This window comes from Mauremys reevesii, linkage group 4 (assembly GCF_016161935.1).
Source record: "Mauremys reevesii isolate NIE-2019 linkage group 4, ASM1616193v1, whole genome shotgun sequence".
Classification (NCBI taxonomy): Eukaryota; Metazoa; Chordata; order Testudines; family Geoemydidae; genus Mauremys; species Mauremys reevesii.
In genome coordinates this window covers 80,137,088-80,155,673 of record NC_052626.1, presented here as the reverse complement: position 1 = coordinate 80,155,673, position 18,586 = coordinate 80,137,088, and the positions used below count along the sequence as shown (strand labels likewise).

The window sequence follows — 18,586 nt, the reverse complement described above, 5'->3', positions numbered from 1 at the left end:
CATAAAAGCCAGCACGCTGAGCAGGAATCCACCTAAGCTACATGATAGGAAATGATGAGGAGAAAGTTGTGGCCTAAGCCCCTCTTCCCTCCAGAAAAGCACATAGACACCTAACTCTGGGCCAGAAGGAGGCACCTCTCTCCATTTGGGATTCACAGCCATGAATCCTCTCCTGGAATTAGGCATCCTCTCTCAAATTCTCTCAAAAAAATGAGGCGGCGGCGCTGTGGCCCTTATTTATAACCTTGAGCCCAGTGGTTAGAGCACTCATCCAGGGTGTGGAAGACCAAGGTTCAGATTGCCCCTCAGCCTGATTCAGAGCAGGGATTTTAACCATATCTGAGGAGAGCACCCTAACCACTGGGCTATGAAGTATTCTGGGAGTCTCTCTCAATTTCTCCTGGTGAAGCTGTTCCACTTTGTATAAATAAATATTCATTGTGCTAGATTAAGGGTGAGAATAACTATGTTCTAGTGCTTAGGGCACTCACCTGGTATGTAGGACTCAGACCCAAATTCATGTCCCTGTTGAACTTGGGTCTCCCAGGGTTAATAGGGGGCCACTACCACTTGTGTTCTGTTAGCTGACCTCTGAGAATGCCTACCAGATTGGGTCCTGGAGGTGAGATAGGTGCGGGAATGCTCAGTTTGAGAATTCTGCTGAGGCTTAGGCATTTGGATAATGGGACTGAGGCAGCTGTGCACATGCCCTGTGGTAGATCTTTACACGCCTAAGGGACTGTACCAGCAGAAACTTAGATACCTACAGAATTAGATGGCAGCTGAGCAGGGGTTTTGAAGATCTAAATTTTGGACTTAGGTGTCTAAAGTAGCATTTAGGTGTATAAATCCGTTTGTGAATCTAGTCCTTTAGCCCTAAAAAAGGGCAGACTGGATCTTATTGAGTACAATGCTTCAGTACAGCATTTATAAAACCAAATGTCTCCAAGGAAAAATTTGATACAACTAACAATGTTACATTAGCTTTATTTCAATGTAATGAAAAAGAGCACTACAGGAAACTACTAGTAAACACTTTATCCAGGCTTCTCTTTAGAGCGCTTCTTGGTCAAGTATGCCACCATAGAAAACATCATCTTCACTCTCCAAAAACCTACTATAAGTGATTAAACAGATGATCGTTTTTGAGTAGCAAATCATCCTGGAGAAATAATAAAAAGCTTATAAATATGTATGATAATATTTCATGTTAGAAGTTCCTGTTTACAAGGCAAAATGTAGCAATAATTTACAAAAAGGACTATTCAGAAATAGTTTGATCCATAATAAGTCTCTGTGGTTCAGAGTGGTTTTGCTCATCATATTAATTTTGTGTGCGAATGTAATAAGGGTAAGTGAATAAAATTAACACAATTCATCAAGCAGCATTTGTGGGTTATGGTCAGGTAATATAGGCAGTGTAGAGGTTACATCACAGTTTTTCTAATGAGCAGTTTACATTCATGATCATGGAATATTAGCAACAGCTGGGATTCTTTCATTCACAATATTTCTGAAATGGATTTATTCAGCAAGGGGACATCACATTTCACTGCAATGAGCTCTAATAAGATAAGATGTTGGCTAATATAGTAACAGCAGGAGATCAGATTAGGTGATCTCGTGGGCACGCCTGGTAAAATGAAATTGGGCACAGAGTCTAGCTGTATATGAATATTGTATACATTTTGTGCAGGATTATCTGCATTAGACCGTGTATAAAACTAACTAGATAAAAGCTCCCCTGCCCCTTCTTGAATTTACTCCTTTCATTACTTCTCTAGAAAAAGCAAAGGTTTTCATTACTGATCAGCATACCCAAAGTTACAGTGATGTGGAAATAAAGAAATAGCTCACTGATCACATGAAAAGGTTCTACACACGGGGGAAAAACTAGCATCCATTTAGCAAAGGAAAGTGACTGCCACGTGGGACTAGCCTGACACAGATTCTGTAATGTTTGCTAAAATATTGTTCCAAGGGAAGGTGCAGATGCAGAGTAAGGGGTCCTAGTTTGCACTTAATAGAAAACACTTCCCCTCATGACAACCCCAGATCGGTGTTAATGGATTCTGATTAATACCTTAGTTCACTGCGTGCTGAACACGTGAGGCTGTATTCTGATCTCAGTAACACTGGGGTAAATTGGAGGTAACTCAGTGTATTTCCTCCAGTGTAACTGAGATTAGAATCTAGCCCAAGGTGCACTAGCTATGTATTCCAATCATTTGAAGCAGAAAAAAAATTGGATTTGCAAAAACTGTTGAGGACACTGGGACAATCTTATTGTTGCCATCCCTCACAATTTATTGCAAGTTACCAATATTCACAATTTTATTGCAAGTCTCACACTATCTGGAGCTTTTCTTAAAGCCTAGCTTCCAGATCCATGTGATAATAGAAAAAAAAGTAGGGTTTTTTAAGTCCTCAGGGTTGCCGAGAAACACTTGAAAATGTGACCCCCCATGCAACCTGCAGGCTCAGAAACCAGAGGAAAATAAAAATAAATCTTTTTTAAAAAATTGTGATTTTTTTTTAAGCCAAACTCAGGATTTGGAGGCGGGAAGGAGCTGAACAAAGCCACGCTGCACAGAAGACACTATTTTGAAGAACACACTGCCCTGCTGTCACTGGAATGACCTCGCATGCGGCATGTGTGTGAGGTCACACCAGCAGAGGCGAAGCATCAAGTTCTTTAAAATGGCATCCTCCATCTATGATATCAGACAAAACTTAATCCAGTTTTGTCTTCATACTGGAAAGGGGACACAACCATAGAAAAAGAGGGTTTTGTGGCTTAAAGCCGGACGAACGGCCTGCCTAGATGGAGGTCCTGCTCCAAATTCTGTTACTGAATCTCAGTGCTGGCAGCACCACAGAACAGAGTACATTTGGTAGCACCATGCAGCTAGGAGGGAGTTGGAAGGTCTCAGGCCTGCTGTGAGAATAGTGGCTTCCTAAAATGGTGTAAATCATATGCACCTATTGGCATTGCTAATAGGTTTCTAATCCTCTTGTAGCCACTACAGACAAGGGGCCTGATTCTTTCTTGCTTAAGCAAGAAAAACTCCACTGGCTTCACAGCAGTTATTCCCCATGGATGTTAGGATGACCAGGTATCTGGTTTTTGACTGGAACACCCAGTCAAAAAGGGACCCTGGCGGTTCTGGTCAGCACTGCTGACCAGTCCATTAAATTCCAGTCAACAGTGCTGCAAGGCTAAGGCAGGCTAGTCCCTACCCGTCCTGTGCCCCAGAAGCGGCCAGCAGGTCCGCCTTCTAGGCGGGGAAGGACCCACTGGGCTCTGCAAACTGCCACCACCCTGAGCACTATCTCCACATTCCTATTGGCCAGGAACCGCAGCCAATGGGAGCTGTGGGGGCAGTGCCTGTGGGAGACAGCAGCACACAGAGCCACCTGCCGCACCTCTGCCTAGGCGCCGGACCTGATGGCTGCTTCCAGGGCGCAGTGCAGAGTCAGGACAGGCAGGAAGCCTGCCTTAGCCACCCTGCTGCATCTCTGACCAGGAGCTGCCAGAGGTAAGCCTGTGCCCCAACCCTCTGCCCCATCCCTGAGCCCCCTTTTCAAGCCCAAACCTCTCATCCCTGGCGCCATGCCAGAGTCTGCACCCCCAGATGGAGCCTTCACCCCCTCCTGCACCGCAACCTCCTCTCACATCCTGAACCTCTCATCCCCAGCCCCACCCCAGAGCACACACCCCCAGATGGAGCCCTCACTCTCCCTGCACTCTAACCCCCTGCCTAAAACTTCAGCCCCCTCCCACACCCTGAACTCTTCATCTGCAGCCTCACCCCAGAGCTCACACCCCCAAATGGAGCCCTCATCCCTCCTACACCCTGAATCCCCCTGATCCACCCCGCAGCCTGGTGCCCCCTCCCAGGGCCACCGGGGGGAGGGCAAGTGGGGCAATTTGCTCCAGGCCCCAGGCCCTGCAGGGGCCCCCACGAGAATATAGCATTCTATAGTATTGTAACTTTTTTTTTATGGAAGGGCCCCCTGAAATTGCTTTGCTCCTGCCCCCTCCTACACTGCAAACCCCTCAGCCTCACCCCAGAGCCTGAACCCCCTCCCTCAACCGAACCTAGTGAAAAGGAGGGAGGGAGGGGGATGGTAGTGAGTGGGGGGCATGGCCTCAGGGAAGGGGCGGGGCTAGGGTGTTCAGTTTTGTGTGATCAGAAAGTTGGCAACCCTAACTGATGCTGAATTTAGCCTCTGAACACCTTGCCCTAGGAAACATACAATAGAGTGAGATTTTTAAATTAGTCACTGGAACAGAGTGTTGTTGCCACCATGTTGGTCCCACACCCGAAGCAGAGCTCTGTGTAAGCTTTGTCCCTCTCTCACCAACAGAAGCTGGTCCAATAAAAGATATTACCTCACCCACCTTGTCTCACTGAAACACACACAGGCATTTTTCATCATACCAAGAGGGAGATACTTTTTTTAAAAAAAAAGTACCTTAAAATTAATCCCAGCAGGTGAGGGATTTCTGCTTCAAATCAGCGTGTTATGACAGATCTGATGCTTCCTGCAGTTTTAAAGGGAGGGGAGGGAAAAAAAGGCCATTGCCACTTTAAATGACTCAGGAAGTAAAAGCCAGGATGGCCTGAACTTTAAAAGTGAAAGTAGCTGCTAATGTGTATCGGGCCCTGCTGCTTGGTTTAGAGCAACAACTGGGATCCTAGCACCCTGCTCATCAAAACTAAAAGGGGGAGGTTATTTTGGCGTTTTAAATCCCAGTTGCTCAGAAGGAGGGGGGCGGAGGGGGATCGGGCCGGGAGCTGAGCCAGGAATAGAAGGAGCGGGATTGTAGCTGGAGGCGAGGAAGCAGAGCAACTGGGCCGTTCAAGTGTCGCAGGGCAGAGAACAGCTGGAGGCTTGTGCTGGAAGCCGCTTCCCAGCAGAGAGGCAGCAATTTCCCCCCCCTCCCCTCAGCTGAGAGCTGCGGCAGGGACGCGACCAGGAGGGGCAGGGGGCTGCAGCGCCAGCCAGGCCACCCCTGGGAGAGGCTCGCCATGGCCTCTGCGAAGGGGGAGCGCGCCGAGGAGCTTCCCCCCGACGGCACGTGCGATGTCTGCGAGCCCGATGAAGCCGAGGGCGCGGTGGGGGTGTGCGAGGAGTGCGGCTTCTCCTTCTGCCAGCCCCACGCCGAGGAGCACGGCCAGAAGTACGCGGCCCACCGCCTGCGGGGCCCTGCCTCGGGCCGCGAGGAGGCGGGGGAAGAGGCGCCCAAGCTGGAGCGGAAGAAGTGCGAGGAGCACGGGCAGGAGCTGAGCCTGTACTGCAAGGAGCACGAGGAGATCATCTGCGTGCTGTGCGCCGTCACCGGCACCCACCGGCAGCACCAGCTCATCACCCTGGATGAAGCCTACCAGGCCATGAGGGTAAGCGCCCCTCCCTGCCTCCCTCCAGCCTCTCCAACGGGCTCCTCCTGCCTTCCCCCGGTTTCTCATCGCCCTGGGACCCTCTCCTCTGCTCGCGGGGTGCCGGAGGAGGAGCTCCAGTGAAGTGGCAGCATTGCACCAATGTGAGTGGAGCCCCATTGCACACCCTGGGGAAACTGAGGCACAAAGAGGGGCAGTTGCTCTCTTTGCAGGGCTGTTATACAATGTGTCAGTTTCAGGATCCAGTACCTGCCAGGATGTGCGTGGTGATGTTAGGCCAGACTGACTGGTGCCCCATGTGTCCTCCCCTCTTATGGCTCCCCATCACACTCACCCATAAAACAGAAGGCTGGCAAGAGATGGAGAAAGAAGGGGCTTTAGAGCAGGCCCAAGGTACCTCTTTAGGATGGTCGGCCCCTCACCAGTGCAAGAGACAGGCCACGCTCCCATATTGGGTGTTGGTTGCCTGAGATGATCCTGCACTCCAGCAGTTCCCCATTGCCACAAGCTCCTTTGGCACTAGGGCATTGGGGGATGTAAAATAGGCTAATGCTCAGGACTGCAGTATTCTGCAGCGGAAGCTGAACTGGCCCCCTGGACTCCTGAAGAAGGGAGGCAAAAGCAAGCTCCCCTCTGCCTTTGTGCCAGTGCAGAGGCTGATTCCCCTGACGATAGTCTGTAAACTCTTGGGTATTGTGGGCTTGATTTTTCTCTTGCACCAGTTGACACTGGAGTAACTCCACTGATGCCAGTGAAGTTGCTTTTGAATCCCATCAGAACGGCAAGAGAGTAAGGCCCTTTATTTTTTTGTCTTTACAGTGCACCCAGGAAACAGACATAACCAAATTCTCTATTGTGTGTTGTTGCTTACAACCCAAGTATAAACCAGACCCAACTTTTGCAGTGTCCAGCTGTAAAGGTTTCATTTGGACCCATCAGTAGGCTGCATATTGGAAGCATGGTTGTTAATGCACTCTAAGGCCTGATGATCCATGCTGCAAAGTTTTATCAGTAAAACTTGCCTTCTGTTGGCACACAAGCTGTATGCAGTGTGTTCCTTCTTAGAGATCCTAGGGATGGTTTGTGGTGTCTTTAATATCCTTGGCAAAGCAATCGTTCCTGGGAAGTTTTTCCACATATTGTTATCACATCTGACCTGCCCTTCCCCTGATGAGGGCATTTGTGCCACATGAGGGCATTTTCTATACCGGGGTTGGCAAGCTTTCAGAAGTGGTGTGTCGAATCTTCATTTATTCACTCTAATTTAAGATTTCGCATGCCAGTAATACATTTTAATGTTTTTAGAAGATCTCTTTCTATAAGTCTATAATATATAACTAAACTATTGTATGTAAAGTAAAATAAGATTTTTAAAATGTTTAAGAAACTTCATTTAAATTAAAATGCAGAGCCCCCCCAGACCAGTGGCCAGGACCCAAGCAGTGTGAGTGCCACTGAAAATCAGCTTGCATGCCGCCTTCAGCACATGTGCCATAGGTTGCCTGCCCCTGTTCTATACTGAAACTAAGTGAGTTAGCAAACAAACCCCAGGATCTGTCATTGCAGGCTCAAGAAGCAACCAGCCAGCCCAAGCTTCTTTTCTCTGCTTCTGGTGTACTTGGGGCAGCTACAAGAGCATGTGTGGATTGGCCCCAGGGAGTTATGAATAGACTGCTTCTTTCTCCATTTCTTCCCACGTTTCTGTTTATGGGTGAATGTGATGGGCAGTCATAAGGGGAGATGACGCTGGGCAAGAATCAAGAAAGGAGGGAGGGGGAAGAAAAAATACATGGGTTAGAGATGAGGGGAAGAGAGATGGCAGCAACCGTGCTGGGGCATTGGCATGTGAGGATATGGAGAAAGGTAACCAGCCACCAATCAGTTGTAAAGAGCATCTCCAGTGGTGGAACAAAACATGGGAACTATGGAATAAAATCTGACTTAAGCAAGTAGCTCCCAGTAAATGTAATATTGCTGGGTTTTCTTGGGACAACTGTTTGTCATCCTGTTATCACTCCTGTACTGTCTGGCTCCTCCAGTCTGATATTTAGGGAGGCTATTGACATGTATTAAACCTCTTACTCTCTGAAGTGGGAAATTCTTGTGTATTTCAGTAGCCTGCTGGTGCAATGTGCCCTGGCAAACCAAAACACAGCTGGTAGGTTTAATTTTAGGCCTCCCTTCCAGCCTTGATGGTTGTTTTTCTGCAATCCCAGGAGAAGTGCTGTTCTGTCTCTTAGGAAGTGTGGGAGTTTTTAAAGACACGGTGTTAATTTTCTAAGTATCAAAATAGAAAGGGGAAAAATACACAGACGTGCTGCTTCCTCTTTGTTCACTTCACTGGAGATTTATTTGTTCCATTAACAGCTAAAATGACTAGCTAAAGGACTGATAGCTCCTCTGGATACACCTAAACTGCAGCTGGAAGCTTAGGGGGTTGAATGGGCTGGAGAGCCCGAGCTCCAGCCCATGCCGCTATGCCCACACTGCTGTTTTAAGTGTGCTAACACAAGCCCTGACAGCTCAGATCCATCTACCCAGGCTGAGAGGCTTGCTCCTTGCTGTAGTGTAGACATACCTTCAGTCTACCCTGCTGTTGCCTTTCAGCTGCACATTTCTGAAACCTTCTCCCACAGTTCCATAAAGAGTGGACTCGATGATTCAGGGGGGATTGGTAGTAAGATATTAAAAGCCTTTGAGTTGTATCCAACCCCCAATAGTTGCTGCTGCTGTTTCACTGAGAGTTCCTACCATCTGATGGCTGTTGGATGGCCTGTGTGAAATAAATTTGTTGGCTCAGTCCAGTTTCACGGTCTACATGGTAAAAATTGCTAGCACCTGTAGCGCTGTTGTTGGCAGTCTCAGCAGAAGGGCCACTGAGAGCAGGCGCCTCTCCATCTCCGAGAGCTGGTCCCTTTGATCTGGGTTGCAGCGCATAGGGGAAGCTTGTTTGGCTGCTCTCCTTGCATTGCCTGTTTTCTGTCTTAAGTTGGGACTTCAGTCTCCAGGGCTGTCAAGACAACTCCCGATGTAAGCACTGAATTCACGTGCACAATATGTTTTTTTTTTGTTGTTTTTTTTTTTGAAGAGTTTGGGGGAATGCTCCCAAGCCATACTTGTTTCAGTAGTGTCACTTCAGTGTCTCAGGCCTTGGCTACACTTGCGAGTTACAGTGCAATAAAGCCGCCCACAGCGCTGTACCTCACTCCCCGTCCACATTGGCAAGGCACGTACAGCGCTGTATCTCCACGGCTACAGCACTGCTGGAATTCCACCTCCCCAAGAGGAATAAAGATTATCGCGCCGCCGCTGCAGCACCAATGTGGCCGCCCAGTGCGCTCTGATTGGCTTCCAGAAGTATTCGGCAGTATCCCACAATGCCTGTTCTAGCCACTCTGGTCATCAGTTCGAACTCTACTGCCCTGGCCTCAGGTGACCAACCGTCAGACCTGCCCTTTATATTCCCTTGGAATTTAAAAAATCCCCTTCCTGTTAGCACTCCACGTCTGGCTGAGCAATCAGTGAATCTTTCCAGGTGACCATGTCTCCACGCACCAAGCGAGCCCCAGTATGGAGCAATGGCGAGTTGCTGGACCTCATCAGTGTTTGGGGGAGGAAGCTGTCCAGTCCCAGCTGCGCTCCAGCCGTAGGAATTACAGTACCTTCAGGCAGATATCAAGGGCCATGATGGAAAGAGGCCATGACTGGAATGCACTGCATGTCACCTCCAACCCACTTTCCCCAACATGCGGGTTCGTACCGCCACCAGCTGCCTCCAACACCTGTATCTTCACCACCCAGCCCTGAAAACTACGACCCTTACCCTCTGCACTCAACCCCCATCACCATGCAGTATAGCCATCCTGAAGTGCAGCACTCATTGCACAGCACTCCAGACAGGACATACGCAGATCTGTGATTGTACCGTTCTCCACCCCACCCCCTTGCCCTTTCTGATTCCCAAGAAGTTGTGTTTTCTTTTCAATACATGAATTTTCTTTTCAGTAAATGGATTCCTTGGCTTTGAAAACATTATTTATTATTGCATAAAGTAAAAGATACCTTAGCCCAGGAAAGAAACAGGCACTGCAAATCAGCTTAGCAAACACAGATTCCTACTAACATAGTAAGCACTGCACTTCACTACCATGCAGGGCACCAGACATTACTGCTGGTTTTCAGCCTCAAATTCCTCCCCCAAGGCATCCCTAATCCTTGCAGCCCCGTGCTGGGCCCCTCTAATAGCCCTGCTCTCTGGCTGTGCAAATTCAGCCTCCAGGTGTTGAACCTCAGAGGTCCATGCCTGACTGAACCTTTCACCCTTCCCTTCACAAATATTATGGAGGGTACAGCACGCGGATATAACCGCGGGGATGCTGTGTTCGGCCAAGTCCAGCTTCCCATACAGAGATCGCCAGCGGCCCTTTAAATGGCCAAAAGCACACTCCACAGTGATTGGGCACTGGCTCAGCCTGTAGTTGAACCGTTCCTTGCTGCTATCAAGGCTCCCTGTGTAGGGTTTCATAAGCCACGGCATTAACGAGTAAGCCGGGTCTCCAAGGAGCACAATGGGCATTTCGACTTCTTCTACTGTGATCTTCCGCTCTGGGAAAAAAGTCCCGGCCTGCAGCTTCCTGAACAGAAACCGTTGAAAGATGGCGCCAAATGTGGACGGAAACACAGGGATTGCTGGGATGCGAAGCGATGCATCACGGGGCGTTGGGACAGGACCCAGAATGCCCCGCCCCCTTCCCACAAGCCACAGCACGAGAACGGGAAGAGGTGCTCTGTGGGATAGGTGTCCATAATGCACCGCTCCCAATGCTGCTGCAAGTGCCGCAAATGTGGCCATGACAGTGCGCTGTCAGCTGTCAGTGTGGCCAGACTGCAGTGCTTTCCCTACTCAGCTGTACGAAGACAGGTTTAACTCACAGTGCTGTACAGCTGCAAGTGTAGCCATACCTTCAGATTGTTATTGTGCTTCCCTTAAAAGAAGTGAAAGTGTCAGTAACACAGACTCCACTAGCTGCAATCCATCCACAACCCACCCATGCGCAGAGGTGAAGGGGCTGGATAATAGGCTGAAATCTTGTTGTTGTTTGTCAAGGTCATTCTTTGGCTAAGGGTTCCAAGTCAATAAGATGAAACCCAGAAAATTACAGATTGGCCTGACCTGCTAAATTGGAATCTGAATCCAAGCATTGCCAGTGTTTGAGGAGGTGAGGGGGTAGTGGTTCTGTTGATGGATTTTTGGTTTGAAAGAGAAGTATATGGGCTGACCCCTAGAGGGAACCTTATGTTTTTTTGAAATTATTAGAATTTATTTTGGCACTCAAGTAGTTGCTGATTAGAACAAGGCAAGTAATGAAACAGGATTAATGAATGCCCATTTCATTAAGGGAGTTATTTCCGATGTGCGGAACACCCATAGCTTCCAGTGACTTGAACTGGAGCTGTGGGTACTTAGCATCCCTTTAAAAACAAGGTGTGGAATCCTTGTTCTGCCTCCTCCCCACCATTCCAGTGCCTTTGTTCTGGGTAAAAAGGCTGAAATGGTGTAAGCAGCTCTAAAAGCCCCAGATCTGGAAGGGACAGGCTGGGGCAGGTAGTGTGGAGACAGCCATAAGGAGTCCTTGAGAGTTAGCCTTCACAAGCCTTGGCATTGGGGGCAGGGATGAGAGGGCATGTTAAAAGTGGGGGTTGCAGCAAGCAGATAGTTTCGGGCAGTGTTGCAGCCCAGAGCAGTGTTGCCAATTTAGCAAATTTGTTGCTAATCTAGCAGCTTTTTAGTCTCAGAAAGATTTGTCAAGGTTTGCTGCACCAGGTCGCTGAACAGTGACTTTTAAATAAATTTGTGGATACTCTGGTGACTTTTGTTTTTGCCTGTGCTCAGGGAGTGAGCTTCAGTTCCGGTCAGACCTTGGTTGGAGTTGGAGGCGCCTGTCCATGCGCGCTTCAGGGGTGCCAGATTTTGGTAGGGGGACGATGATGAGGGGAAATGCAGTGGCACCAGTCGCTCCTTGTGTAACTCTAGGCAGCAGCAAGCAGCAGCTGTAGTCTGCCCTGTTGTCACTCAGGATCCAGCAGTGTGGAGGATGGAGCCTCCGGCTGCAAACTGTCTCGCTGGGCTCAGCAGGTAAGAGACTCTCGGCACTAAGCTGCCTGCCTCCCCCAACTTCTTGCAGGCGCTCACCATGCAGCCTCTTGCATTCCTATAGACAATCAGCACCCACCCTGGCATCCCCCAGATGCCCAGCACACATCAATCCCCCCTCAGATGTTGATCACCCATAGCCCTTTACAAAGGGTCATTTACGATGAATGTGGAATCAACATCATCTCGGCACAACCAAATACAACTCTAATAGATCCTGAATCCTCCGCTGTACAGTTGCGAAACATGGACACTATGTTGCTCAGACTGGACAAAGCTGGAGGCTTTCTGCACAAAATGCCAACATCGTATATTGGGCATAAACTGGAATGACTTTGTAACGCAGATGTTTATGATTGCTCCAGTCTACAGACTACTGGGGCCATTTGTGCTTTTCAGACATATTGCCAGAATGCCTCTAGGCATTCCAGCAAACACCATTCTCTGGGTGGCTTGTAACATCTGGGATATAGTTCCACCAACTGAGGAGTGGAGACGGCCCAGAGACAGACCCCCCTATTACATGGGTGCATCAAGTCTGTTCTGACATAGGACTTTCAACTGGTCAAGCCCTTGCGGCCACACAGGAATGGACCAAATGGTGAACAAATGGTACAGCCGATTGTTCAGCTGAGCATTGAAGAAGCACCGCCTATTTAGCGCCCCTACTGTCTCCTACACAGAATCTCTTGTCTGTCTGTCAACCTTGCAGTACCCGTAATGCTACCCGAGAGCTCTGTCCACCCTCCAGCACTTCACCCAGAACACTTAAATCTTGTTGCAATATATTTGAAAGGGGAAACTTTGCAGGAGAGCAGTTGAGTCCTTAGAATTGTCCTTTTCAATAAATCTCCACAGCCATGTGGAAGAAAGGCAATTGTTGTCTTGATGCCTGTATTCACTTTATTTAAAATTCAGTTTTAATTATTTTAAAACTCCAATGAATGCGTTTCTAGCTGTCCTAATGTTTACCACATCTGTCAGAGAAGCCTTTTCTTTTTAGCTTTTATACTTGTGGAGTTTTATTTCAAATTGCATGCTACAATAGCATTCAAAAGTGTGACATTTACAACTGACTCCACTGCAAGTTGAGTAAAACCCATACTGAATCATTCAAGGGCATACTGATGTAATTCATATGTTAATCACCTTTTCCCCAAAATAAGAAAAAGAAACAAGAAACAATTCACTAGGATGTGTCCCTGCAAACAAATATATAAAGCTTTTACCAAGTAGCAAAACATTGCAATCATATGTACTTTAGAAGTGTTGTTGGTTACAAGACTTCTCCTGTTTAGGAAAAGATGGAGGGACTGCTCCCGCTGAAGTTGGTGACTTCACTAGCAGTGGATTCAGGCATCAAATCTAGGAAATTGGTGTGGAGTTGGGGCTTCTTTGTACCATGTGATGACAGCAGCCAATTTAAGATGATCACCCAGATAAAATACAGGCTCTCTGGAGTTTAGAGAGATTTTTGCTCCATCTGGAGACTTTTCAAGGTCCAAATGGTGACTTTCACTGAGTGGCAGTTGCAACGCTGAGCCAGAGCACAGCCCTTGGATGTTGCCATAACTGAGGCTTTTAGCCATCTGAGCCCTGGCCCCATCTCCTCTTGGGTAGCATAGACTCTCACCCCGGCACACGCTTTCTTATTTTAAATTTTTGTATCCCAGAATTCGCAGAATAAATTAACTGAATACACTCCTGGTTCATATTTACCCAAATTTAACCATGATGCTCCCATCTCTATTACAGATTGGGCAGGTGCATACTGGGTGCAATTTTAATTTCCTTGGAGCACTGTTTCTTGAAATGAACTAGCAAGTTCTCGTTGTTCATCCTGCTTCTTACTGAGTTCCTAGCGGGGTGTCTATATCTAACTTCACCTGCTATAGAAGTGCAGTCCCACAGGATGCTGAGTGCTCTGGACTCTGTGAAATGAGTGAGCATTGAGGTTGCTCTGCACCCTTATTTGTGCATGGTAGGCCTGCAGTACCAAGGATGTAATCAATCTGCTTCAGTCAGGTGGGTGGCGGGATAAGGTTGGTTAGGTTTTTGCAAACTTCAAATTGCTGTCTGTACTCCTGTATCCGCAGTGGAGAGAGAATCTTTAATGGGTAACAAACATTTTTAGCAGTGGCTTGGATCGTCCTAGTTTTAGAATGTGTGTTCAGACTCAACTCTCCTTTCCAAAAGAGCATGCTCCAAGTAATATTGTCACCTGGTCAGTAGGTGACAATAACCAGCCTTGTTCGACTTTCAGAAGTCGTACCCTGATAGCTTATTTATCAAAAATAATTGGGATGATGTTTTAATGCTGTGGAAGAGCCACGTGGCAAGTGAAATGACAGACTCAGGTAATGCCCTAAGCAGATCCTAGTCTCTGAACTAGGATCATAGGAGCTACTGTGGAGGATCTAGAGCACAGGAGTTTAAATCAGATGGGACCTGCTCACATCTCTCTGCTTTGACATTTAATGTATTTTGAGTGGAAAAAATGCTCTTGTTTTCTGACTCTGGGTGTGTGTTAAGGATCATTGGGATGCTGCTTGCATTGTTTAAATCACTCTGCCTTCTCTCACGTCAAACTAGTCCTGGACACTTGCTATTGATGCCTCATTGAAAAACTTCTGGAAAATGCCTGCTTATATACCATATTTTAATAGTTAACCATTTATTTGGTTGATTACTTGGAGCACCTGTATACAAATAAGATCTTTGTTGCTTTTGATTTTTGTCTGTTCCTGCTTCTTCCGCCTCCTTTGAAATCCTAATCTGAATGTCATAACTGACTGCTCAAGGAACAGAGGATACGATACCTGGAAACTGACTGGCGCTATATAAATACCTTTATTAGGTAGGTTTCCAGTGAGGAATGAGCAACAGAAACAGATGACATTATTCCTGTTTTGATGCAGCTGTCCCAAGTAATTTTTTTTTTTTAAAGGAAGACATCAGAAACATTCACTATAAGCAGAATCATCCTGTGCAAATATCCTCTCAGATAAGTGTAACTTTACTTTTTGCATAGAACAGTTGAAGCAAAGGAAATGAATATTCCAGGGATTCCATAAGTGCCTATCACTTCACTTCTCTCTCCTGAAGTATGAACTCTTGATTGCTTCCTTAATTAGTTCTTTCCTTTTTTAATCTCTCTCTCTGCTCCTGTTTATAAATGGATATACAAAAAGTACAAGATTAAATTATCAGGCAGCCAGTGCCCATTATAGAATGTAAATGTTACATGGACCCAGCCCACCCCATTCTTGCAGATCCTCAGTAAGAGCCTTATCCTGTAAAGTGCTGAGTGCCTCCTGCAAGTCACTGAGCCATTGGCTTTAGTAGTAGTTGAGGGGCAATGAGCATCTTGTAGGATTGGGCCCTAATTCAGTGAACATGGGTGTAGCTGAGCCATGAGACAAAGCAATGAATGAGTCAGCCTGTGCAATTGCATTTAATTTTCATTCCAATAGTTTTCTCAGCTCACTTGGCGGCAGCTTTTTGTCTGAACAAAAATAGTCCCAGAAGAGGAGGCAAATGTATTCATGGGTTCACTGCAACTTGGCTGATAGAATTAGCTGAAAAATTGCTGCCTCCCATTGTCCTGTGACAATCCTTGTTGTGCTTGGTGGAGTTAAAATGAGTGCTGTTTAGTGACCTCTGTCCTCCCTTCCTTATAGAATAGAGAACCTGTTGACCTGAAGGTGGCCATGCTGGAGATGGTGGAAAGGTTAAAGTTCAAGTGTGCAGACCCTAAAGTAAGTTACTGAAATGATTGTTTGTTTGAATGCACGCGCTCTCTCTCTTGCCTTTCATTCTCCTTGAGCTAAGCGTAGTATATTGTTAATGACTATCTGAATGTTACATTGAGCTCTAATTAAGCATGTCAATCAAAACACAGAAAGCAGACTTCGAATATGCCTAGTGGTATATCATATATTTTCCCCTTGTATGTGCAAAGTCATAAAATAGAATCATTAATTGTTTTCCCTCAACCGCAGACAAGTGTGTTGTTAATTTTCTTTGCAGTAGCACTTCCTTAGAGGCCCACACCCACTCTAAAATCAGTGTAGCTAAACAAATTGTGAAAGGTCCACAATGAGCTATACTGTTGCTAAGGTGGCATCAGATAAACATGATCTGTTGGGGAAACTAGGACAACAGTCTTCCTTCGTCATCCAAGTTGAGATAATAACCAAGAGCCCTTTGGAGAATGTGCTAAGGCTCCATGTGACATGGAATCTTGTCAGAAGATGTAAAGGTGACAATCTTCCTGGAAAAACAGACCACCTGGAAAGAGAAGGGAAGGTATAACAGCTCAAGTGTACGTATTCCAGTGCAGAGTCAAGGAGTTTACTAAGAACTACTTACTGGTATGACACCTGTTAACATGGACTCCCATTTGCTAACCAAAACACTGCAATGGAAATGGCATCTGCAAAGCTTCATTTGAGGGCCTGGGAGTGGTTGTCAGAAGGAGAAGCCACAAACAGGAATTATCATTGACAAACATCTCAGCAGGAGAGCGGAAAGAAGGCTTCTACTTCTCAACATTGTGGTAAATATAAGGCATACATCAGCAAAATTGAGACTAAAGTGGTTTATACAAGTGCTGGTAGCTGTTCTCCTTGTGGAGGTGGTTTTATTACAGCGCTAGGAGAGCTCTCTCCCAGTGCTGGAGCCGCAACTACACAGCCACGGCACCGCTTTAACGTCGGTTGTGTAGACATACCCTTACGCCAGCTATCAGGAAAAACTTCCAAGTGGGAAGTTGCAGCAAACCCCATTGCTTGATGTATTGAAAACTCAATGGGACAAAAATAGTAGCATAACAAAGGTGCCACAATGTATATAGTAGAACTAGTCAGTTACCAACACCAGAGCTCTGAACTTGCCAGTCAATCACACACCTCGTTTGGATCCAGAAGTACACAATCAGGCAGAAGCAGAGACCAAAAAAAGTGGGGTGGGGAAATAGTCCAGTACTGTGTTAAACATAAACTACTAAAAATATAAAGGGAGAGCAGCATTTTTGTTCTGCATAGTAAAGTTTCAAAGTTGTATCAATGTTCAGCTGTAAACGTCTGAAAGAACCATAACATTCAAAGTGATGAACAACCTCCATTCCCAAGGTGTTCGTAACTCTGAGGTTCTACTGTAGATGACGGGATAGGTCTTCCTTCTCTCTTATCCTGTGCACTTGTATTCTCTTGAAGTTTCCTGATTGTTTCCATATTTCCCTCCAGTTGCTAAATCATGTATTTACTTATTTGTAAGTACTTCCAGGGTTTGCATAGTGTGTGGTAATTGTATCCTGCTTGCTCCTCACTAAGGGTTGTTTGGTACTGGAATTCCAAAATGAGCTGGAGGGAAGTTGTGATCAAATGCACAGTGAGTATACCAAACCAAAACATAGATTGTAATGTAACAAATTCTCTACTAACACCCAAACCTCACAGTACCTGGTACAGTAGCTGGGGTGGCTGACTGCCCCCCTCCATTGTGGCCAACATCTATTTTTCCTTCTATAATAGACTGTTTTGTTACTGAGATTTTTTTTCCTTTCCCCTGCTGTAATTCTCCTGAAACATCTGCTTGAACCAGAAACAAACAGCAGTTCGATCTCTGGATACAGCGTCCTTGCCTGAACGCTCTGGCCCTGAAATCCTCCAGCGCTTTGTTCCTGTAGCGTTTTTTCCCTCTAGCACTACAAGACTTGATTAATCCAAATGTTGAAGTCCCGCAGGCACTGTAGTTATTTTTAGCTTTAGAGCTCTGCAAAAGGTGAATGAAGATTTATGATTTCATCTAATATAAATCTAGCAGCTCTTCCCTTCCCAGCTAGGACTTGGACGGATTCCAGCAACCTCCTTCCCTCTCTTAAATAGCCTTTTATTTCTTTAATTAAAAAGTTCAGAAGGGCCAGTGAGTCCTTCAGGGTCCTAAAGAGCATGGATGAAATAGGTACAATATATAATGTTAGGAATGTCTGTGTATGGCTGCTTTCATTTGGGGATTATAAATTGGCTTTTGCAAACACCCATTTATTTTGTGCATTGGTTCAATGTCTTGGGGGTGGGAGGAAGAGGAGGCTGGAGTGGTGAGAGAGGCTGGTTAGACTAGTGATGAACCTTAAAAAGTTTGGAGATCCATTTTGGACCCTTACCTAAAGTTCTAAGGATCTCTTATTTGAATATCTCCTTAAGAATGGCCTCCATCTTTACCCCACCCTTCCATTTCCCCATGTAGTTTATATTTTACAGTGGGCTTTTACAGTTGACTCTTATTCTGAGGGGATAAACCTTAGAACATAAGAATGGCCATATTGGGTCAAACAAATGGTCCATCTAGCCCAGTATCGCATCCTCCTGACAGCAGCCAACACCAGATGCCTCAAAGGGAATGAACAGAACAGGGCAACCATCAAGTGATCAATCCCCTGTCATCCAGTCCCACCATCTGCCTGCCAGAGGCCTAGGAACACCCTGACTATCTTGTCTAATAGCTATTGTCTAATAGCTCCATGAACTTATCTAATTCTTTTTTGAACCCAGCTATAGTTTTGGCCTTCACAACATCCCCTGGCAACAAAGTTGACTGTGCATTGTGTGAATTAGTACTTATGTTTGTTTTAAACCTATTAATTTCATTGGGTGACTTTGTTCTGTTTGGTTCTTGTGTTATGTGAAGAGGTAAATAACACTTCCTTACTCACTTTCTCCACACCATTTGTGGATTTTATAGATCTCTGTCATGCCCCTCTGCCCCCCCCTCCCCCCCGTCATCTCTTTTTCTAAGATGAACAGTCCCCATATTTTTAATCTCTCCTCATATGGAAGCTGTCCCATGCCCTTCATCATTAGGTTGCCCTTCTCTGTACCTTTTCCATTTCTAAAATACCCTTGTTGAGATGGAGCGACCAGAACTGCATGCAGTATTCAAGGTATGAGTGCACTGTGAATTTATATAGTGGCATTACTGTCTTATTATCTATCCGTTTCCTAATGGTTACTAACATTGTTAGCTT

General features: G+C 46.3%; 1 protein-coding gene across 6 annotated transcripts in view; it reads left to right on the top strand.

The window, feature by feature from the left end:
- The first annotated feature begins 4,614 nt into the window (after positions 1-4,614).
- Positions 4,615-18,586, top strand: part of TRIM44 (tripartite motif containing 44) — a 104,617-nt gene continuing 90,645 nt past the window's right edge. For 4 of the 6 annotated variants that reach the window (XR_005598526.1, XM_039538953.1, XM_039538952.1 and 1 more), the window contains exons 1-2: positions 4,616-5,405; positions 15,240-15,317. Coding sequence is in view for 5 of the 6 variants with exons in the window: in XM_039538953.1 (XP_039394887.1) it covers positions 5,037-5,405; positions 15,240-15,317 (447 nt within the window). In the remaining variant the exon portion in view is untranslated. Of the gene's footprint in view, positions 5,406-15,239; positions 15,318-18,586 lie in introns of all 6 variants that reach the window. The other 2 variants (XM_039538950.1, XM_039538951.1) reach the window with 2 other exon arrangements.